Source organism: Haliotis rubra, unplaced genomic scaffold (assembly GCF_003918875.1).
Source record: "Haliotis rubra isolate DU_JTF1 unplaced genomic scaffold, ASM391887v1 Scf14, whole genome shotgun sequence".
NCBI lineage: Eukaryota > Metazoa > Mollusca > Gastropoda > Lepetellida > Haliotidae > Haliotis > Haliotis rubra.
In genome coordinates, this window is record NW_025765336.1 from 254,365 (window position 1) to 279,766 (window position 25,402).

At 40.9% G+C, this 25,402-nt stretch overlaps 1 protein-coding gene across 1 annotated transcript in view; it reads right to left on the bottom strand.

Annotated features, from left to right (window-relative positions):
• The window catches only part of LOC124268674 (phosphatidylserine synthase 2-like), a 58,562-nt gene that overhangs the window by 5,984 nt on the left and 27,176 nt on the right, over nucleotides 1-25,402 (bottom strand). The window contains 8 exon segments of the mRNA XM_046703645.1: nucleotides 192-305; nucleotides 1,143-1,193; nucleotides 1,798-1,811; nucleotides 1,814-1,928; nucleotides 2,614-2,681; nucleotides 2,816-2,898; nucleotides 4,257-4,358; nucleotides 6,030-6,253. Of these exon segments, the coding sequence (XP_046559601.1) occupies nucleotides 192-305; nucleotides 1,143-1,193; nucleotides 1,798-1,811; nucleotides 1,814-1,928; nucleotides 2,614-2,681; nucleotides 2,816-2,898; nucleotides 4,257-4,358; nucleotides 6,030-6,157 (675 nt within the window). The 5' untranslated portion in view covers nucleotides 6,158-6,253.

A 25,402-nucleotide genomic window follows, 5' to 3' on the forward strand; every position in this document is an offset into this window, starting at 1 on the left:
GTAAACACTGCCACGATTGGCTCTTCATCTTCAAATCAAAAAGTCTGGCAGTACATAATTTATGTTCGGCACAGAACAGCTAGCCTACAAAACAAGGCAATTGTCATACAAGCTATATGTGCACACAGGTTAGGATGAATCCAGAGTTGTGTCCCTTTGTAGAGTTACCCCCCTTGATATGCAGCACTCACATGATCCCACCAGCATTCACTGAAGTTGGGCAGCTGGTGTTCTAGGGTGTACTCCAACAGCTCAAACATGATACTGAGCACGGTACACAGCCACCAGTCCCGGAGTATCAGGGTCTGAAACAGAGACACGTGTTGGCCATAATGGAAGTACTCAAATATCATTTCTCTAAGCAGTTAAAGGCAACCCTCAATGAAAGTTTTTGTACTGCATCAGGCTTAGATGAGTGCCATTTTTCATAGAATTATTCAACTTGATACTGATCATAATATCTGCATATTTACATGGCATGGTTTCAAACATTACGGTGACTGCTGTGGTTTTAGCAAATCAGTACAGTCATGCCCCGTTTATCCGAACCTCAGATATCCGGAAAACTCGCCTTCCGAACAAAAATTCCTTAAAACGAATTCACGATTTCAAATTACTCTTATCCAGAAATCCTGTCTCCGTAACCGGTCAGTCATTTTCACATACAAAACACTAAATTCTATGCATTATTTTCTCGTATATCCGGATGGTTAAGCACCTGTCAGTATGTTTACACATGCATTTTACCGAGTGGCCTTGCATGTTTTGTGCCAACAAATCGTAAACACCATGCCATTCAGCGAGAGAAAAAAAGATAAATTTGTAATTACAAAGAGCAGTATCACTCAGCAAGTCTGGAAACCCTTAGTAAACATTTGGGCACAGAATTGGGTCACACCATTGGCAAGTCGACAATCAGCGACATTCTAAAAGACAAACCAAAATGGCTAGAAATTCTTGAATATGGTCCTTGGTTCAGATATCCGGAAATTCGCTTATCCGGAGAATTTCAAGAAAAACACAAGTGTCCGGATAAACGGGGCACGGCTGTTGTTCTGTTAGATGATATCATGTGTGCTCCAAATAGGAGGAAGGTCTGGAGTGATGCAGGTGTTAAAGTGATGCAGTTTATATCTACATACCTTCAGCCACCAGCCGAAGAAGTGGGTGGGAACAAAGCCATCCACCTTGTCCTGAAATGTTGCAAAATACAAAGTCTCATGTAAATGGTTAACATGGCACATAAGTAGTGTCACGTAAGTAGTATCCTTGTAGTAACAGAATATCCCTGAATCTTTAGATTCAGGAACTACACAAACCGATCATATACTTTGCTATAACAAATATAATATGTTCCTTGTACAAAGAAATAATTTAACATTCAATCTCCTTAACTAAATCTGCTTCACTTTGCTTACGTATGCTCAGATTAGCTTCAATCTGCTTAACATCACATCAATCAGCTCAACAAAGTGTAAGTCTGCTTAAGTTTGCTTATATCTGCTCAACTCAACTTCAATCTCCTTACCTTAGTGTCAATCTGCTGAACAAAGTGAGTGAGTGAGTATGGTTTAACACCACTTTAGCAACATCACAGCAGGGGACAACAGAAATGGGCTTCACACATTGCTCAACTAAGCCTACGTCAGCCTCACTTTGCTTATATCTGCTCAGCTTCAAATTGCTTCAAGTTAAGGTACCAAAAGTGCACAAAAAATGCCCAGAGAAGCCATATTCAAACCCTCTTCACATTGTTGATTACAAGTGGTCTTGAATGAGATTACCCAAGCATCTTACCCATATATTGTGAAGGGATCTGTGTGGTTGGCGTCATACAAAAAACAGTTTCCACCATACGCCTTCTCTGGTAATGCCTTCCCTAAATCTTCATCAAAATGTTTCAACAACAATCTTGCATCCTCCACTCTCTGTGAGAAAACAAAATTTCAAAATGAACATTTCTTAAACATCTCATTTAAATTGCCATCATTACCCTCAAGTCTTAATGTATTGCTGTAAGTATAACATCTCTATATGTCATAAAAACCAACAAAATTTGGATATGGATAACAATTCTGCTCCCTGTTTCCGTAAAGCGATCTTAGCGCTAAAACAGATGTAATATTCAAACCAAGACTTGCAAAACAGTCAGTGTTAAGATGGTGACTGACTGACTGTTGGGTTTTACGCCGCTTTTAGTAATATTCCAGCAACATCACGGCTGGGGACACCAGAAATGGGCTTCACACATTGTGCCCATGTGGGGATTCGAACCCGGGTCTTCGGCATGACGAGCCAACGCTTTAACCATTAAGCTACCCCACCGCCCCGTTAAGATGGTGAAGTGAAACAGGTTTCCGTTATGCTAACTTGTACTTTAGCACAGTAAATATATACTGAGGGAAAAAAATAAGGGATCACATGAAAGCACAAGTGTTCCTATGTATCGCGAAGCTTGTGAAGAAACCTGGAAAAAAATAAAGGAACACTTGTGCTTTCATGTGATCAATTATTATTTTCCCTCAGTATATCTCTTTAAAAGGACTTTGAGAATATATTTTTTACACAATCATTTCTAAAGTAGAGGGAAACACATCCAATCTATAAACTTACCTGGAATAACAAAAATACTAAGGCAAGTTCATATGTTATGCTCAGGCACAGGATAAGTCTCCAAAATGCTGAAAAATGGGGAAAAAATATCTGAATACAGCATTTCATAATGTTTATGAAAGTACACAAAATTCCTTTTATTTTTCAGTTTTGAAGTTGAAATATAAACATGACTGAAAGGGAAGTAACTCTAACTCCTCACCTGGATGTGGTCTGACGAAGGGTCCATCAGGAGTCTGGGTCACTCCAAACAGTAGAAAGGCTAGCACCACTGCCATCAGTCCTCTGGGAACAGATACATTCAACAGTCAGACTAACATCTTAGTCACACTAATCCATTTACACTGTGAAGATCTTACACAGTAAGTGGTTATGGGTTAACATCCTGGAAGGGACACCAAAACTGAGCTTCACACATTGTATCTCCATGTGGGGGTTCAGACCTGGGTCTTCAGCGTGACGAGCGGACGTTTTAACCAAGTGAATGAGTGAGTGGAGTGAGTGAGTGAAGAAGTGAGAGTGAGTGAGTGAATTAAGGAGTGAGTGAGTGAGCTTAGTTTTACGCCGCACTCAGCAATATTCCAGCTATTTGGCAGCAGTCTGTAAATAATCGAGTCTGGACCAGACAATCCAGTGATTAACAGCGGAGCATCGATCTGCGCAATTGGAAACCGATGACATGTGGCAACCAAGTCAGCGAGCCTGACCACCTGATCCCGTTAGTCGCCTCTTACGACAAGCATGGGTTACTGAAGATCAATATTCTAACCCGGAGACATGGGTTTAACGCCTCTTTGAACAGTATTCCAGTTGTATTACAGTGTGACAGCTTCATGTGGGGAAAAAACTCAAAGGTCTCTGTCATATCCAATTTGGTGAAAGCAATGAGCTGGGGTATTGTATTGACAAACCTAGAAACAATATCAGGGTGAACTGGGACTCGAACCAACAATCCCAGGTTCCTGGAGTGCCCAAGCGATGCAACTATAATTGTGGTGTCTTTGACAACATAACCAGCCATGCCCCAATGATGGATGAAAACACAGACATCTCTGAATGAACTAATGTTTCAAGGAAAGCCTAAGTAAGGCTGAAAAAGGTTTGATTAGAAGATCATGACACATGTAAGGGAGGCCACTCTGAATGTTAGAGCGAGTGAGTTTAGTTTTACGCCACACTCAGCAATATTCCAGCTATACTGAATGTTAGAACCTAAATGCTGTCATCTGGGCCCCGTTCCTCAAAGCGATCGTAGCGCTAAGGTGATCGTAACTCCCATACTTTAAAATAGACTTACTACTGTCATAGCACTAAGATGATCGTAACTCCCATACTTAAACATAGACTTACGTGGCGCTAAGGTGACTGTCGTCCCAGAGCTAAGGTGATCGTAACTCCCATACTTTAACATAGACTTACGACTGTCGTAGCGCTAATATGATCGTAACTCCCATACTTTAACATAGACTTACGACTGTCGTAGCACTAAGATGATCGTAACTCCCATACTTTAACATAGACTTACGACTGTTGTAGCACTACGATCGCTTTGAGGAACGGGGCCCAGGTTTATATATCCATGGTGATTGTAATTCTCAGTTTACCAGTCACATTAACATGATGACCATGATTTGCATCCTCACCGTTTGGCATTGTAGTCTCTGTCAGGGACGACATCTTCAAACAGGGCCACATAAAACAGAATGATGATGAAGATGAACAGCACTGTGATGGTGTGAGCGCGCCTGCAAACACAAACATGCATAAACTGTTTGGAGAACCAAAGTAGGGTAGCTTCATGTACTTATGTACTTCAGGGGTGGAAATAACTTTAAAATTGCTAGTGTACTCAGGAACAGTGGCACATGTAAAATCACTTGCCCTGATAATTTTTTCACTATACCGGCTGTTTTCTTGTTGATTTTTTTAAAATAAACAACATAATTAACATTGGAAAGTCAACTGGACACCGGTACAGTGTGATACACAAATTTGCTTGCCCGACAGAAAAAAACACTGGACTCGGACGTCGGGCAATGGGTTATTTCCACCCCTGTACTTCTGTACTCACCTCATAGACAAGCATCTGGACACAGGTACTAGGTAAATCTTCTTCATCAAATACAGATGGGAGAACAAATGCAAGAGTTTAGGACCTATTTTGACTGATTTCCCAAGAAGGAGAAAGGATTCAGAGAACTGTATTCTGCCCAGAGGCTGTATCCTCACAGAAGACATGCCCCAGGCTACTCGGCAACTATGCCGCCTTCTGTAAAAGCAGGAGGTGCCATTCCCTAGAAGACAAGCCTGGGGTACTGGGGACCTAGTCCTCCTTCAATACAGGCAAGAGGTGTGATATTCACCTGAAGAAGACAAGCCTGAGGTACAGGAGGATATTCACCTTAAGACAAGCCTGAGGTACTGGGGACCTACTACACCTTCTAAACATGCAAGAGGTGTGATATTCACCATAAGACAAGCCTGAGGTACTGGAGACCTACTCAACCTATTAAACGGACAAGAGATGCGATATTCACCTGAAGACAAGCCTGTTCAACTGGGGGCCTACTCCACCTTCAATACAGGCAAGACACGTCATATTCACCTGAAGACAAGCCTGTTCTATTTGGGACCTACTCCACCTTCTATACAGGCAAGAGACGTGATATTCACCTGAAGACAAGCCTGTTCTACTGGGGGCTTATTCCACCTTCAATACAGGCAAGAGACTTGATATTCACCTGAAGACAAGCCTGTTCTACTTGGGACCTACTCAACCTTCTATACAGGCAACAGATGTGATATTCACCTGAAGACAAGCCTGTTCTACTGGGGGCCTACTCCACCTTCAATACAGGCAAGAGATGTGATATTCACCTGAAGACAAGCCTGTTCTACTGGGGGCCTAATCTCCACCTTCAATACAGGCAAGAGACGTGATATTCACCTGAAGACAAGCCTGTTCTACTGGGGGCCTATTCCACCTTCAATACAGGCAAGACATGTGATATTCACCTGAAGACAAGCCTGTTCTACTGGGGACCTACTCAACCTTCTATACAGGCAAGAGATGTGATATTCACCTGAAGACAAGCCTGTTCTACTGGGGGCCTACTCCACCTTCAATACAGGCAAGAGACGTGATATTCACCTGAAGACAAGCCTATTCTACTGGGGGCCTACTCCACCTTCAATACAGGCAAGACATGTGATATTCACCTGAAGACAAGCCTGTTCTATTGGGGACCTACTCCACCTTCTATACAGGCAAGACATGTGATATTCACCTGAAGACAAGCCTGTTCTACTGGGGGCCTACTCCACCTTCAATACAGGCAAGAAATGTGTTATTCACCAGAATTGGTCGAGTTGGGACCTATTATGTCTTCCAGACACAAGGGAGTTGTGCTACTCACCAGAAGAAAGACATGGTTCCATCATCGTAGATTTGGGAGTTTTTGTGTTTGCGTTTCTCCTCCTCCCAGTCGTGAGCTGTCATATTGTGTATCTTCAGCTGCTCCCTATCCTGCCGAGCAGACGCCATCTTGGCCACCTCACGACTCAAGCCTTGGTTACCTCTCGGGGGAATCACTGTGGCCACAGCAAGCACTCATAGACAACTTAGTCGCTCCTGCGACTGCTGCAACAAAAACATTCTTCTTTACAAACCAAAACATTACATCACAAACCATTCAGGCAGAACGGACTGAAGACACTTACCCTAACAAAGAATATACAGGATCCTTCTGAAAATAGTTCGGTTTCACTTCAGTTAGATACTTTATCATGCTCCAGTGAGTGAAGCAAGTTCTTCTGTTAGGTAAGTGTCTTCATGCATCTCCAAACAGGAAGTTGATTTCGAATTTATTTTTGCCAATAGTTGTCTGCAATACTAGTCGAGACTTGTTCAGTTCAATACTTTTCAATAAGTTTAACAAAGACATACCAATGAAATGTCCTTCAGGTTAAGGCATCTACAGAAATATGAAACCATCAAGTTAATGTTACAATAATTCAATTGATGGCGGTGCCATCTGCTCCCTCAAGGTGATACAGTATCAAACCAGGGTATTAAAAACTCCAGAAAGACATGAAAATGATCTGTTGCTTGTCAACACACTACTAGTTCATATTCAGATATACTTCCATCAACTGAGACTAAACATCTTACTCAGCAGATGTTTTGACAATAATAGTGAGTGAGTATGGCATTACGCTGCTTTTAGCAATATTCCAGCAACATCACAGCAGGGGAAACCAGAAATGGGCTTCACACATTGTACCCATATGGGGAATCGAACTCAGGTCTTCAGCATGACAAGCAGACACTTTAACCACTTGGCTACCCCACCGCCCCTTTTGACAATAATAACAAGCATGTCGCTCTGTACCTTTTCAAACAACTTCTGTTTAAAAAGCTCAGTGAATGCTCTCTGTGACTTGAGCCACAAAGTCCTGAGTAACTGTACAGGAATGTTTGTTGATATTTCTAGCAACACTGAAGGGCATGGACTAACAGAAGAATTATGCTGACTACGTTTCCAGGAGCAGTTAATCCTGATGTATAGACAATTGGTAACATCCTGCATGTTGGCTTTAATTTTGAATCTGTCCAATTTCAAATGTTCTCACGATGCTTGTGTTAATTTCACATTTGTCTGTAGAATCATTACAGTGAAACCACCAATCGGTTCTCCCTTTTCAGTATTCTGTCTCACAACTTAAGTTGCTTGTTCACAGGGTCGATATACAAGTCTTGGTCACAGACAGTAATTTCTCTTAGATCACACCTTGAAAGTACGCCATAATCCCTTCCTAATGGTTGTTGACTGTATGCTAGGTGTAGGTGTCACAACTGGGTGGGCATTATACAGGGGTGGTTTGGCATCATTGATGGTGGGTTGACACTATACCTTGGCATTATACAGGGTGGGTAGGCTTCATACAGGGTGGGCTGACAACGTACAGGGTGAGTTGGCATTATGCAGGGCAGGTAGGCATTATACAGGATGGCTTGGCATTATACACTGGACTGACATTGCACAGGGTAGGATGGCACTAATACAGGGTGGTTTAACATTATACACAGTAAGTTGACATCATACAACGTGGTTTGGCATCATACAGGGTGAGTCGTTATTATACAGCGTAGGTTGGCATAATGCAGGGCAGGTAGGCATTATACAGGGTAGGTTGGCATTATACAGAGTGAGCTGCCATTGAACAGGGTGAGTTGACATTATACCGGATGCATTGGCATCATACAGGAAAGTTAACATTGCACAGAGTAAGTTGACATCATACAGAGTAAGTTGGCATCATACACTGACTGAGTATGGTTTTACGCTGTTTTTAGCAATATTCCAGCAATATCACGGTATGGGACACCAGAAATGGGCCTTACTAATTGTACCCATTTGGGGAATCGAACCCGTGCCTTCGGCATGACGAGCGAACGCTTTAACCACTAGGCTACCCCAACGCCCGTTGGCATCATACAGAGTGAGTTGGCACTATAAAGGATGGATTGGCACTATACAGTGAGTGACATTGGAATGACGTATGTATCCAGTCTGGATCAGGCAAAAAGGTTATTGATATGATAACAATTGTCCAACACAGTGAAAATAGCATCAAAATAAAGGATCATTCAAAGAACACCAAGGTCTTTAAATTTGAAAAACACTACAGAAACGTTACCCATTGTTAACAGCCAAAACTACATCCTTACAACATGAATTCAGAAATAAATTGGTAAAGTAGGTCCAAAGCTGTAAGCATCTAAGACACACATTACTTCAGAGTTTCCAAACACATGATAGACATGCCATGTGATGTAACTGATAATACTGTCATAAGCTGCTCTATCCCATTGTGGATAATAAATAAGGCACTCATCACCTGCCATCTGTCACAGGTAGACAGTGAACATAATACATGAATAACTCTCACTGAGCAACACACAGATGAACAAAGAATTACTAGATGATTCCACCTTTATTCAATGTCTGACTCATCACTCAGAGAGCATCAGATCAGGAAGTAAACAATGTTTTTGAGTCAGATAAACCAACCCATCAACAGTTTCACCTGCATCCATGATTTATCTCAACTGGAAACAGTTGTCAGGAAACCCACATTTCAAACCAGTGACCCAGCGATGATGCTTCCGCACATTAGCATGTATCGCCAATGCTGTAACTGCTTGGACTAACACTGAGTGTCTGAATACGTATCATTTTGATAGAAACAAATATACTGGACAAAAATAGTTAGGGATATATGTAAATTTTGAAATTATGAATAACAATCTATTTATTAACTGACACACTGATAAAATATCAATCATAAAAATACCATTATCCCTAACTTATTTGGTCCAGTATAATTCCTTTTAAACTGAAAAAGAGCCCCAGTGAAATAGAAGATTCAGAACTGGGAAAATCTAGACTTGCTTCAATCAGGGCTTTATCATTGCAGAATGGGCTAGGCGGAATGGAAAATAATGCGGTTCGGGGACTGTGAGACAGACTACTACTTTGACCTATAAATCAAAGACACTGCAACTAACAAGCCACACATCATGCACATAAAAAAATCATTTAAAAAAAACAAATATTTTATAGATAATAAAAATAACATTAAAAACTAATACCCATCAATCCATAATTGTTGCATAAATATTACAAAAAGTATTGTTGTACTGGTTTGGCCTTGCATAACATGACTGATCACAACAGCCGAGTGACAGCCAGTGTACCATCCATCACTCTCTGCACTTGCTAGTTGAGATATGTGGAACTGGCATTTCTAAATATATGAGCTCATTCATTTCTTTCTTCTGGAGACACTATGATAATTAGGTGATAAAACACACTGTGTGTTCAATGTACTGGGTTACCTGTAGATTTTCCAATATGATATTGAAACAAAAACACTGCATTAGGTTTTAAATGTTATCAAGGTTAAAATATAAATATAATTCAGCAGCATTGTTCTAGCCTAATGTTCTAGCCTAACATTCTAGCTAAATGTTCTAGCCTAAAGCCAAAGTATGGAGTTGTATAGAACTCTGTCATTTAACACAGGGATACATCAGTCACATACATCTTTCACTATACAAGGTGAGGTGCCACGATACAGGGTGGGTTGACATTATACAGGGTGGGTTAACATTATACAGGGTGGTTAACATTATACAGGGTGGGTTAACATTATACAGGGTGGGTTAACATTATACAGGGTGAGCTGCCATTATACAGGGTGGGTTAACATTATACAGGGTGGGTTAACATTATACAGGGTGGGTTTACATTATACAGGGTGGGTTAACATTATACAGGGTGGGTTAACATTATACAGGGTGAGCTGCCATTATACAGGGTGGGTTAACATTATACAGGGTGGGTTGACATTATACAGGGTGAGTTAACATTATACAGGGAGGATTGGCATTATACAGAGTGGATTGCCATTATACAGGGTGGGTTGACATTATACAGGGTGGGTTGACATTATACAGGGTGAGCTGCCATTATACAGGCGGAGCTGCCATTATACAGGGTGGGTTGACATTATACAGGGTGAGCTGCCATTATACAGGGTGGGTTGACATTATACAGGGTGGATTGGCATTATACAGAGTGGATTGGCATTATACAGGAAAGTAACATTGCACAGAATAAGTTGTACATTTCTGGCATTGAAATTATGTCACATACACTGATGTCATGATACAAGTGCCTCATGATACAACACGTATCTCGATATATGTGATATATATCGCGTTCCTATGTATCGAACATTTTGCACTTAACAAGCAGCCATTACCGTAATGGCAAGCTCATACTAGACATGGGAAGACTGAATATCAGCCAAGTATCCATCAACCACACTCACCAAGTCTCGTCATATCTGATGTTTATTATAACAAGTATTGTCACTAAGGTGACATAATCCCCCACCGCAAATTATCAAATCAAACTTATAAAGTAATGAAAGTTTAAGATGAAGTTAAATGTCAACAAAAACATGACCAGTCAACCTCTCTTGATATCTTGCTCTTTAGTTGTTCAAACACACACATATTTTCAAGCCTGACTTTGACCTAGACATGAATGTCATAGTGTATGAAATATGCAAAACTAGTACTTAACAAATTGCTTATTGAAAAACATTCAAGAGAAGTCTTAAAAGTCTATGAAGAAAATCCAGTGAACCATTAAATATCTTGTTGACAATTCAGGTTAACATGCTGAAATCTTCAAAGTGTCGTCGTGACCCTAAAAATTATGTGAAGGTCACCAAAATTGACTGGGCCCTGGGCCTTCCCTAGATGAAGCTTGGTGTCATGCTGTGATGAAACTAGGTACCAAATATGAAAAGAATCTAGTGAACGGTTCTTAAGATATTCCAATTCATACGTACGTACGTACGGACGTACGGACGGAGCCTAATACTATATCCCCCGCTTCGCGAAAAACGTGCAGCGGGGGATAACAAAATTACAAGAGAAAAATGTGTTAACTTCACTTTGGATAATATCCTGCTTGAATTTAACAAAATATTTTTTATATGAAATATCAGCGAGACATAAAATATATCAATATATGTCAAAATATGAATCGATACTAAAACAAAATAATCGCATATTGTATCGTGCAAAGTTTGCTGATTTTGAAATGACATCACTAGTAGCATAGCTTCTTCATGACACATAATTACACAAGACACCACTGAACTGTCCAGATACTTCAGACTACACCGAAACCAGAAACTTCAAAGTTGAAGTAGAAAATATCAGTAACCTTCACAAATAATCAATACCCAGTATATCCCCCCTCCCTCCCTCTTCCCCCGAGAGGACAAAAGACTAACGTGTGACAATAACACATCTACTGTATCTATTTACATCTAACTCTGAAATAACACAGATTGAGCCAAGTCGGAAATAGACCCGCTGTTGCATATACATGTAAGAACAACGAAACAACATGGGAGAAAGAAACTGAAAGTAGCGAATGTGAGATTTATCTACACCTCCACAGAGGCTGACATTTAACACCAAATCTACAGCAAATGTCACAGGAAATTCCCGAATTGAATTAAAAATTCCCAAATACATGTAATTACAGAGCCAAGTCGACTTGTATTAGTTCCAACAGGAACAATAAAGTGGAAGAGCCTTCGATGATTATCTCTACATTAATGCAGTGAATGGAATATTAAAACTCTCACTAAAAGTAACGACCTTAAAAAATTTCAATTTCGAAAAAGAACACATCAGTCTTTTCCCCATTTCCCCACTTGGCACCAAGTGACCAATGGTTTAAAATCCCGCATCCATCCTAGACTACACTTAGTTTCTGAAAATATGTTTTTTTTAATAGAAAAGGAGCCCCAGTGAGATGAGAGGTTCAGAACCTGAGATTCACAAAGCGATCATAGCGCTACGACAGTTGTAAGTCTATGTTAAAGTATGGGAGTTACGATCATCTTAGCGCTACGATCACTTTGTGGAATGGGACCCTAAACCTGAGGGAATCTATGAACATCATGATCAAGTGAGTGAGTGAGTTTATCCTTACGCCGCTTTTAGCAATATTCCAGCAATATCACGGCAGGGGACACCAGAAATGGGCTTCACACATTGTACCCATGTGGGGAATCGAACCCGGGTTCTCGGCATGACGAACAAGCCCTCGCCCCTCGTGATCAAGTGATCAACCTAGTGAGGGCTGAGGGCTACACTAGACTAACGCTTAGTCTCTGAATATACATAATCTTGAATGTAACAAATAAACCCCATTCAAACTGAAAAGGAGCCAGAGAGACCAGAGATCCTGAACCTGAGGAAATCTAGACTTGCTTCATTTAGGGCTTTAGCATTCCAGGGTGGGCTAGGCTGTAGGGAAAATAATATGGTTCAGGAACTGTGAGACCTGAGGAAATCTAGACTTGCTTCATTTAGGGCTTTAGCATTCCAGGGTGGGCTAGGCTGTAGGGAAAATAATATGGTTCAGGAACTGTGAGACCTGAGGAAATCTAGACTTGCTTCATTTAGGGCTTTAGCATTGCAGGGTGGGCTAGGCTGTAGGGAAAATAATATGGTTCAGGAACTGTGAGACCTGAGGAAATCTAGACTTGCTTCATTTAGGGCTTTAGCATTCCAGGGTGGGCTAGGCTGTAGGGAAAATAATATGGTTCAGGAACTGTGAGACCTGAGGAAATCTAGACTTGCTTCATTTAGGGCTTTAGCATTCCAGGGTGGGCTAGCCTGTAGGGAAAATAACTGTATGGTTCAGGAAGGCTGTGAGATCTGACCTGGAAATCTAGACTTGCTTCATTTAGGGAAAATTTAGCATTCCAGGGCTTTAGCATTCCAGGGTGGGCTAGGCTGTAGGGAAAATAATATGGTTCAGGAACTGTGAGACCTGAGGAAATCTAGACTTGCTTCATTTAGGGCTTTAGCATTGCAGGGTGGGCTAGGCTGTAGGGAAAATAATATGGTTCAGGAACTGTGAGACCTGAGGAAATCTAGACTTGCTTCATTTAGGGCTTTAGCATTGCAGAGTGGGCTAGGCTGTAGGGAAAATAATATGGTTCAGGGACTGTGTGACCTGAGGAAATCTAGACTTGCTTCATTTAGGGCTTTAGCATTCCAGGGAGGGCTAGGCTGTAGGAAATAATATGGTTCAGGAACTGTGAGACCTGAGGAAATCTAGACTTGCTTCATTTAGGGCTTTAGCATTCCAGGGAGGGCTAGGCTGTAGGGAAATAATATGGTTCAGGGACAGTGAGACGGACTGAGGGCTACACATGCTGGTCATGTAACAGCTATTTTCAGTACTGGTCTCCTGGAACATCGGTTATATTTAACAAACTAATGTGCAGCTGATATTCATTGCCCTGACATTTTCACAGCATTGTGTTCAGTCTTGTAAAGAGAGAGAATAAGAGACGGAGAGAGTAGAAGATAAATACAGTGGCTGTATTTCAGCTAACATGCTCTTGCCACAAGTGTGTGGGTTAGGCAAAACTGGATATTCTCACTTTCATAATGTTGATATATATATAGGCCAAAACAATTCATTATGTTTGTCCCGTAAATCAATAAAACTGGCTTGTGGAAATACATATCTTGTTTCTGATGAGCGTGACCATGTGACAGTGAGTCACGAGACCTTGTGACATGTGGTCATGTGACCACTGCTAACTGCATTAATATTTAAAAAACAAATAAACATTATTTGATTTCTGTGAAAACAATAGGCAGCAGTCCCAAAGAAGCTAAAACATTTTCTTGGTTTCACAGACAAATATTGAAAAGTTTGGCACCAGAAAAAAACTAGAAAAGCAGATTTCCAAAAACTCCAAAGTTCCAGAGCACAAACAGCTCGGTTTGCAGTACTTTTGATGTATATATTTCAGAATCCTTAAATCTTTCTCCAAACAACATTAGGCTAGTATCTAAGTGACAGGAACTGGAGGCCAGTCCTGGTATGTCCAATTGTGATCTTCTGCCCAAATTTTACATGCTTGCCTGTAAATGCTTGCAAATGCCTGCAGTTATGTAGATCCACTAGATGTTTCAAACTGAATTTTCAGACAAAATTTTGCACATCTTTACTGAGGTAACCTTGATGCATGTTAACATTTCAGAGGCACTGAACGATTCATTTAGTATCTAAATGCATAAGTCAGTATTAATACACAACAGGCAAAGAAAAATTACCATGACATCCCTACATCAAAATTTAAAATAATTTCTAAAACGTGGCTAGTTTGTAATATCCTGGACAGGTGGGAACATACACAAACTAAATACACAAGGCTATAAGAACAACCCAACAAGGTTCTCACCTGGTCTGACCACTTGCGCTAATTTCAATACCTGTGATGCATACTGAACCATATGCAAGCAACAACCTGCCCAGATGCACGTGCATCGCACATGCTTCCGTGATGCTGCTGCAAGCACAGGGAGCCACTGAGTGTATTGTGATGGGCACACTGTCTGAACACAAGGGGCTGTACACAGTTAGACAGAAATAGACACAGATACAGCCAAAAGGAGGAGGCCAGGCTATATCTAACCTCGGGAACTGACTTACTCACATCAGATGCTTGCCCCTTATAAGTTTATCTTCCTTCTGCCTCACCAAATATCCCAATCATGACAAGTTACAGCTAACAGTAGAACAAATTTCAAAACATTAAGTTGTCAAAATGTGCATCCATTTTCTCACAGCTTGAACTTGTGCACAATCTTTCGGTGGTGAACACTTGGAGTAAAAAACACTTTTCTTACCATCTTATTTTGTACTGAAGATATATTTATGGATTTGTACAATGTGGAAGCCAGTTTTCTAAACAAAGAATGTTTACCAATAAACAAATACAAGGTCGCAGAGCAGAGAAAGAATGGTGAGAAATATGAGACTATTACTCAGACTTATGCATTGGAATGACGCTGCAGATATTCTGGATAGGTTTGTTGGTTTAAGAACTGCAATATTTTCAATACTGTCACTACAGGATTACTACAGGAATACTACAGTGAAACCCATTACTCCAAACAGTACAGTCAATGCCACAGAAAGTGAACCATTATTATTCCAAACAGTGCCATCCATGGTAGGGGAAGTGATCCCCTTTTAATCCAGACAATAGTGAGTGAGTGAGTTTAGTTTTACGCCGCACTCAACAATATTCCAGCAATATGGCGGTGGTCTGTAATTAATCGAGTCTGGACCAGACAATCCAGTGATCAACAGCATGAGCATCGATCTGTGCAATTGGGAACAGATGACATGTGGCAACAAAGTCAGCGAGCCTGACCACCTGATCCCGTTAGTCGCCTCTTACGACAAGCATAGTCGTGTTTTGTGGCAAGCATGGGTTGCTGAAGACCTATTCTAACCCGGATCTTCACGGGTCAATCCAGACAATAGAGCCCATTATGCAGAAAGTATTACCACTGTGAACCCTCCATTATTCCAGACAGTACAGTATATGCTATAAACAATTTACTACTGTAAACCCCCATTAATACAGACAGTACAGTCTATTCTACAGAAATCATTAATACAGCGAACCCCAATTAATCCAGACAGTAAACCCCCATTAATCCAGACAGTACTATATATTTTAAAAAAACATTACTACAGTGAACCTCCCATTAATCAAGACAGTAAACCCCATTAATCCAGACAGTGAACCCCCATTAATCCTGACAGTACAGTCTATTCTACAGAAAGCATTAATACAGCGAACCCCCATTAATCCAAACAGTACAGTATATGCTTAAAAAGATATTACAACAGTGAACCCCCATTAATCCAGACAGTATATGCTACAAAAAATATTACTACAGCAAAATCCCATTAATCCAGACAGTACAGTCCATGTTACTTTGAGTAGCACTACAGCAAACCCCCATTAATCCAGACAGTACAGTCCATGTTACATTGAGTAGCACTACAGCAAACCTCCATTAATCCAGACAGTACAGTCCATGTTACATTGAGTAGCACTACAGCAAACCTCCATTAATCCAGACAGTACAGTCCATGCTACATTGAGTAGCACTACAGCAAACCTCCATTAATCCAGACAGTACAGTCCATGTTACATTGAGTAGCACTACAGCAAACCCCCATTAATCCAGACAGTACAGTCCATGTTACATTGAGTAGCACTACAGCAAACCTCCATTAATCCAGACAGTACAGTCCATGTTAAATTGAGTAGCACTACAGCAAACCCCCATTAATCCAGACAGTACAGTCCATGTTACATTGAGTAGCACTACAGCAAACCCCCATTAATCCAGACAGTACAGTCCATGTTACATTGAGTAGCACTACAGCAAACCTCCATTAATCCAGACAGTACAGTCCATGTTACATTGAGTAGCACTACAGCAAACCTCCATTAATCCAGACAGTACAGTCCAGTAGCACTACAGCAAACCTCCATTAATCCAGACAGTACAGTCCATGTTACATTGAGTAGCATTAACTACACAGCAAAGCAAACCCCATTAATCCAGACAGTACAGTCCATGTTACATTGAGTAGCACTACAGCAAACCCCCATTAATCCAGACAGAACAGTCCATGTTACATTGAGTAGCATTACAGCAAACCCCCATTAATCCAGACAGTACAGTCCATGTTACATTGAGTAGCACTACAGCAAACCCCCATTAATCCAGACAGTACAGTCCAATCTTACAGTACAGCCTACAGTGAAGTCTTAAGGATACACTATGAACAAGTATTTGTAACAGAATCATCCATAAAGTAGGCTCTAAAACAAACCTGTTTATAATCCTGTGCAACCTTCTGTGTCGACAATCTCAGAAACATGTGTAAAATAAGCATTAAAGTATTAACAAGAATATGCTCACAGCAATAGAGGTGACAATGTCAGGTCTCACTGCCACAACTTCTGATGAGGACGTCACAAACAAGCAAACAAGTTTTTTTAAAGAATCAATCTAGCTTGCGACAATCAAGGAACACCTTTAGAATTCAGGGAACACCTTTAGAATTCACACAACTTCTCATGTGAATGATCTTTGCAACAGGTCACTTATAAAGAATCCATGACACATACATACAGCATACACTGCTGCAACAGCTTGCATGTGAATGATGTTTGCAACAGGATTTTGACTCTTCAGTAGGTCACTTTTCACAGAGACAGTTTTTAGTTGGAATTCTTCAGACTGCAAACCGTTTCCAGTCACATGACAAAACATGGCACCAATGTTTCTTTGTCTTGTGAATCAAGTCTGTGTCATGAACATCATAAACCCGGATGCTGCTTCACCGAACCAAGGCAGCAGTGAATGACATCTGACTACAGTGCAACACCTCACAGCTGTTGTTCAGTGATCATTAATGGTTCACATTTCATCACAAACAATAACATATATCACAATGACTATCGGAAAATATATATCAAAACCGTGTCACGTATTCAGACTTAACTGGGACGGCAGCAACGTACATGTCTAGAATATAACAACTATGACTTGGGACTGTGCTTGCTGACATAAATATTAACATACATTTCGTAAATATGAAAATTAATGGGTGAGGGTGGGGTGAGCTGTGGGGGGGGAGGCATATATCATAAAGGTTTGTTTCATGGAAGGACTGACTGACTGACTGAGTTTGATTTTACGCCGCTTTTAGCAATATTCCAGCAACATCACGGCGGGGGACACCAGAAATGGTCTTCACACATTGTACCCATGTGATGATTCGAACCCGGGTCTTCGGCGTGACGAGCCAACGCTTTAACCATTAGGCTACCCCTAATAAAAGTAAAAAGTGAATGTACCCGTTTCTAAAGTGAATTTGACTTAACTGGTTGAATTTTAGTAATAGATACAAATAATTCTAAATAGGATTAAAAATACACAAGAAAGTAACATAAATAAGGACAGGTACATATGACAGATTGAGTGTTCAGTGTATTCTTTGAAAACCTACAGATATACATGAAAAAATATATAACTGTAATGCACAATACAAGGGACAGTGTCAAAAATACATACTTTTCCTCCACATTTGAACAAAACTATTTCTCCCAGTCTCTCACTGCACTTACACAAGGCTGTTCCAGTGTACTAATACCCCTAGTCTATCACTGCACCAACATGAGACTAATTGTTCCCCAGTCCACTCGACCCTAATGCATTTTATGGAAGAAGTAATACCATTTTCATGTACATTTCATTGCACGCCATAGCCAAATGGGATGTATTTATATCATGTGTGCATCAAAGGCGCGGAATTGACAACTGAATGAAGTTAGTCCTCTGTACACAGTGACACTGCATCATCACTGACTGCAGTGTAGCCATCACGAAGACTGGACAATACTGTACGGTCATCAGTGTATTAGTTACTGTACACACAACGCTATAACCACCAGCCAGGACAATACAGCACGGCTGTTATACAACACTGAACACACCTGTACCATTGTTGTTACTGTGTAATGCAATATACGTCATTTTCAATACCAGTATTTCAATTAATGAAATGGAAGGCCATGAGAGTGAGTGAGTGAGTGGTGAGGTGAGGTGAAATTGGGTTTAACGTTGTGCTTGAGAATATTTCGCTCATATGACGACGTGCATGCGTGTGTATGTGTATGTGTGGCTGCTTGTACTAGCCCTGACTGAAGCTGGTTTTATAGTGCTAGCACACTGAGATACCATGCCGCAGTGAAGCATGAATACCCCACTCAGACACAGTATACTGACTCCTAGCCGACCAGTCCTTGTTGTACCCATTAATGCCGAGCGCCAGGCAGGGACCAACAAGTACTATAACGTCTTTTGGTATGATGCGGTCGGGGATCCAACCCACTGCCTTCCGCTCTCCAGGCGGACGCTCTAACCACTACACCACGAAAGCGGTCGAGTGAGTGAGTGAGTGAGTGAGTGAGTGAGTGAGTGAGTGAGTGAGTGAGTGAGTGAGTGAGTGAGTGAGTGAGTGAGTGAGAGTGAGTGAGTGAGTGAGTGAGTGAGTGAGTGAGTGAGTGAGTGAGTGAGTGAGTGAGTGAGTGAAGTTTTACTCCGCTTTTAGCAATATTCCAGCAATATCATGCCAGGGGACACCAGAAATGGACTTCAAACATTGTACCCATGTGGGGAACTGAACCCAGGCCCTCACCGTGACGAGTGAACGCTTTAACCACTAGGTTACCCCTACCCTCAAGGCCATGGTAGAAGTCATGCAGAATAACCAGTCTAAAAACATCCCACAAAGTGAATATGCATCACAATATGGCTGGTAAACACTGGTATATTGTATTTCATAATTCATGCATAATGTTAATCTTGTTGGTTGAGTTTCCATAAGTGACAAGTCAACTGAAAGTACGTAATTCAGAAATTAGCATCTGATTATCTGATTTAAAAACCTCACACTATTTGTGAACTTCCTGAATATGACATATGTGTTATCCACGTGTGGTGACCACAGCCATCTCATACAAAATGGCCGACGACTACTACGAACAGTAGAGGATGAAACCTATGCAAGATGCGGGCTTCTTTACCGTGGTTACGTCTTTAAGCAACAACCTGACAGAGGGTCACTTCTTCATGTGACTACTGTTCTGGAGACAGAAATGGTCTTCAGCAACCCATGCTTGTCATAAGAGGCGACTAACGATATCGGGTGGTCAGGCTCGCTGACTTGGTTGATAACCATGTATGTCATCGTATCCCAATTGTGTAGAACGATGCTCATGATGTTGATCACTAGATTGTCTGGTCAAGACTTGATTATTTACAGACCGGCACCATATAGCTGGAATATTGTTGAGTGCAGCGCTAAACAACATACCAAACAAATCCATGGACAACAGATTTCAGAATGCAGCACAAAAAAGTACAAGTGTTATTTATTTAAAGTTTACAAATTTTTAAAACATTTGTGTGGAAAGTTCAATATGTGGATGAATTTCTATTCAGGTTCACAACAAACTAGATTTCAGAATGTACACAATATATTGTACATATATACTGAAGGAAAAACATAAGGGATCACATGGAAGCACAAGTGTTCCTTCAATTTTTGCCCAGGTTTCTTCACAAGCTTTGTATCGTACAACTTGTGAAGAAACCTGGAAGAAAATAAAGAAACACTTGTGATCCCTTATTTTTTTCCCTCAGTATATCACAAAATATGAATCATTATTGAGGTATGCCATGTCATAACGGATAACAGAATGGTTTCAAGAACTACACGTGACCTTTCATGAAGGAAAATAATCAGCTGATAATTCATTTTAATCTCTACCTGATTCCAGCCTATTTCTACACCTATCACTCACCTGATAGACCTTGAATGTACTAACCATGGCAACAAAACAAAACACCTCCATGGCAATCGTCTCTGACTGGTTGATCTGATACAGTGATTTTGTACTGTTCAATACGTCAAAAATAAGTCATACATACGAAAACACTTCCTCTGTGATCATTCATGATTCGTCTATAGAAAGAGCAACTAACATCACAAGATAATAGAATACATATTTCCTGGTTCATGCACTGTTCATGTATAGAATCCATTTATTACTAATTTATTGTAGTGGTCATGAGTACCTGTTTTATGCAGGAAAGCACTTGGTGAGTGAGTGAGTGAGTGAGTGAGTGAGTGAGAGAGTGAGTGAGAGTGAGTGAGTGAGAGAGAGTGAGTGAGTGAGTGAGTGAGTGAGTGAGAGAGAGAGAGAGAGAGAGAGAGGAGTGGAGTGAGTGAGTGAGTGAGTGAGTGAGTGAGTGAGTGTGTGTGTGTGTCTGTGTGTGTGTGTGTGTGTGTGTGTGTGTGTGTGTGTGTGTGTGTGTGTGTGTGTGTGTGTGTGTGTGGTTTTACGCCGCTTTTAGCAATATTCCAGCAATATCATGGCGGGGGACACCAGAAATGGGCTTCACACATTGTGCCCATGTGGGGAATCGAACCTGAGTCTTCAGCGTGACGAGCCAACACTTCAACCATTAGGCTACCCCACTGCCCCAGAGACTAAGTAGGCACGAACGAAGTATGTAGGCACTGGGTAAGCACTATGAAGTAGGCATCATTTCAGGGATGAAATTCTGTACATGACTAAAGTAACAATACCTCCATGTTTTCCATGTCAGTCAAAATGGGATGCCATGTTTGATTAATAAAATGATGGGTAGGTCTACAGATTGTCTTGCGTATGAAATGTTCTGGCAAATCTTATTTCAAACATAGATAAAACGCTCCTATCTGGCGGACACTGAAGTTTACTGAACTTTTATCTTTATTGAAACATCAGTAATGTGTGCAGTCAAAAAAAAGTGAGAGAGTTTAGTATTATGCTGCTTTTAGCAATATTCCAGAAATATGACGATGGGGGACACCAGAAAACAGCCTTACACATTGTACCCATGTATGGATTCGGACCCAAGTTTCAGTCCTAATGAACTAACACTTTGACCACTAAGCTATCCCACCACCCAAGTTATCTGTCCCAGCAGAGAGATATTTAGCATTTTGTAGGTTACCAATTAGAACAACTGTCACTCTCATCCTAACAGACCTCAAACAAATGGCACCACAATAAATCCAAATGTCAGTTGTGAATACAATTATTATGATGATTCAGCAAGAATAATCAATTCACCACAACAAGCATAACTGAGCATTTCTCAACAAAACAGTTTTCAATATGTTTATAGTTTACAAAAGCTTCTGTTTAGAAATAAATGGGATTACAGTCCAGGAACACAAGGCTCACCAAAGGATTGATAGGATCCTTCTTTAATTACCGTAGTTGATGTATTTTGCACCCTGAGCGTTTAGCTCATTAAAATCCAAAAAGGGCGCTTATTAGGATACCCCAGGAAAGGGGCCAATTAGGGAGAGGTTTAAAATCACTCAAAATAGTAGAACAACAGATATTGCCATGCATCACAAACACCATCTTACTTCCTGGTTCAAGCTCATCAATGTCAAAACTACAGACTTACCATGTTACAGCCATGTGGTCCCTGCTATAGAGTCAGGCTTACCATGTTACAGCCATGCGGTCCCTGCTATAGAGTCAGACTTACCATGTTACAGCCATGCGGTCCCTGCTATAGAGTCAGACTTACCATGTTACACCCATGTGGTCCCTGCTATAGAGTCAGACTTACCATGTTACAGCCATGTGGTCCCTGCTATAGAGTCAGACTTACCATGTTACACCCATGTGGTCCCTGCTATAGAGTCAGACTTACCATATTACAGCCATGTGGTGAGTCAGACTTACCATGTTACAGCCATGTGGTCCCTGCTATAGAGTCAGACTTTACCATGTTACACCCATGTGGTCCCTGCTATGGAGTCAGACTTACCATGTTACACCCATGTGGTCCCTGCTATGCCAGTGCTATAGAGTCAGACTTACCATGTTACACCCATGTGGTCCCTGCTATAGAGTCAGACTTACCATGTTACACCCATGTGGTCCCTGCTATAGAGTCAGACTTACCATGTTACACCCATGTGGTCCCTGCTATAGAGTCAGACTTACCATGTTACACCCATGTGGTCCCTGCTATAGAGTCAGACTTACTTACCATGTCCCTGCTATAGAGTCAGACTTACAGCCATGTGGTCCCTGCTATAGAGTCAGACTTACCATGTTACACCCATGTGGTCCCTGCTATAGAGTCAGACTTACCATGTTACAGCCATGTGGTCCCTGCTATAGAGTCAGACTTACCATGTTACAGCCATGTGGTCCCTGCTATAGAGTCAGGCTTATCACTGAGCTCTATCCAGCGACATGGAATTCAGATCAAACACGTTGTCTCACAATCTGCATTATTAATCACCCTTATATGTCAGGCCTGTTGACAGAGCACAGCATTTTACTGTGGAAATGGTTTAAAAACGAACATATTTAAGTTAAATCAAAGAAATTCAACTTAGGAATAACGACTCAATATCTTGCTTTCAAGTTTCTCCTGACTTTGTGCAATGACTTCCTTTTTAGCTAAATCTTAAAATCACTACCGTCAAATATTCAAGCATTAAATACAATAACAGCAAATTTCAACCGAATTTAGTTCATCTGGAAAAAGAGAAAGCTCTCACTGTCAAAAAACAGTTTCCACCCCAGTCATGTGTCACTGCAGACACAAGACCAATAGTTAATACATTTGGATCAGGTTTTACCACAAAACATAATAGTTTCCTAGACATACTACAGGGCCTGACAAAAAGGACCTTATCAAAAGCAAAAAGCTTGCTCCTTCCAAAGAAAAGAGCAATGAGCAACATTGTCCCTTACCTCTCCCCACCCACCACTGCAAACACCCCTCCACCCACACCCACATCCTTCCCCAATCAGTATAAACGATCAGTACCTTTGTCTGTGATTAAAATCCAGGACTGCCTAGTCTCTCACTCTGTGACGGAAGTCCAGGATCAATATGAGTACTAGTGTTATCAGTGTTATCACACGACTTATCAGTTGGGATACCCTCAACATGCAGACCTGTTTCATCATACGATACAACTTGTTACAGATCAACATGTTTACTGGATGACTATCAACACGACTACGTGGTCAGGTGTAAACCACAGGTCTTTAAACATTCTCTCTGTAAGTAAGGGAGTTCAGTTTGAAGCCATAATACTCACTGACTGAGTTTGGTTTTACGCCGCTTTTAGCAATATTCCAGCAACATCACGACAGGGGACACCAGAAATGGGCTTCACACATTGTACCCATGTGGGGATTCGAACCCGGGTCTTCGGTGTGACGAGCCAACGCTTTAACCACTAGGCTACCCCACCGCCCGAGTTCAGTTTGAAGCCATAATAGAACACATCAGTTCCAGTGAATCCTCCAATAAAGGTCAGCACTGAATTAACACTGGTCAAACTACCCTCTGCCTTCGACAAATAATGTAATCGTATATATTTTCACGGGGTGCAATTTTCGTGGAAAGTTCACAAAAGACCTATTAGCGCAGCAGTTTTTTCGCGCATTTCAAACACCTGAGTGATGGTGTCCATCACAAAGTTTTCACAACCCATAGACATGCAATGATCAAAGCTGGCCGCCATAACAAGTAATCAGCTATCAATTAACTGACAAACTGATAACAAACATTTGCTGATTGTGATCGCTGTTACTAATATATGCCTCTATTCCTTTGTATATTGTTTTGATGTTGTTATCTGAGAGAATAAACAAATTACATGTTGTTCCTACTTGAGTATTTGTCAAATATTTCACTTGGTATGATTATTGACGCACAATCATTTTGCGCTAAAAGCGGAAAATTAATCCCACGCGAAAATAACTACTACAGTACTCTTCCCTTGAATATATATACGTGGGGTCCTACCGATCCCTACCTTGAAAAAACACCTGCCTTGAAAATATACCTTGAATATACCCCTGCCTTGAACATACTCCTGCCTTGAATATACCCCTGCCTTGAATATACCCTGCCTTGAACATACTCCTGCCTTGAATATACAATGCCTTGAACATACTCCTGCCTTGAATATACTACTGCCTTGAACATACCCCTGCCTTGAATATACCCCTGCTTTGAATATACTACTGCCTTGAATATACAATGCCTTGAACATACCCCTGCCTTGAATATACCCTGCCTTGAACATACCCCTGCCTTGAATATACAATGCCTTGAACATACTCCTGCCTTGAATATACTACTGCCTTGAACATACCCCTGCCTTGAATATACCCCTGCTTTGAATATACTACTGCCTTGAATATACAATGCCTTGAACATACTCCTGCCTTGAATATACCCCTGCCTTGAACATACCCCTGCCTTGAATATACAATGCCTTGAACATACTCCTGCCTAGAATATACCCCTGCTTTGAATATACTACTGCCTTGAATATACAATGCCTTGAACATACCCCTGCCTTGAATAATAAGCATGGAGAAGCATTGTCTCATATTAGTCCACAAGATAGTATTTTTATCATGCATGCTACAATGATGAGTGAAAATACCATGAATTCTAAAAATTACCATCTGTAAGGATCCACGCAGCATACCATATCAGTTTGTGGGATAGAACAGACCTCTCTTAACACCTCTTGAATAAACCCTGTGTCTCTGGACCTACAAATGCAGTGTGGATTTTCGAGGATTCACAGTATCACACATTGGCTTCAAGTAGAAGGAAGAACTAAAATCACTAGATTTTACAGTTTTATTGCAACCAACTGATATTCACGCTAAATGG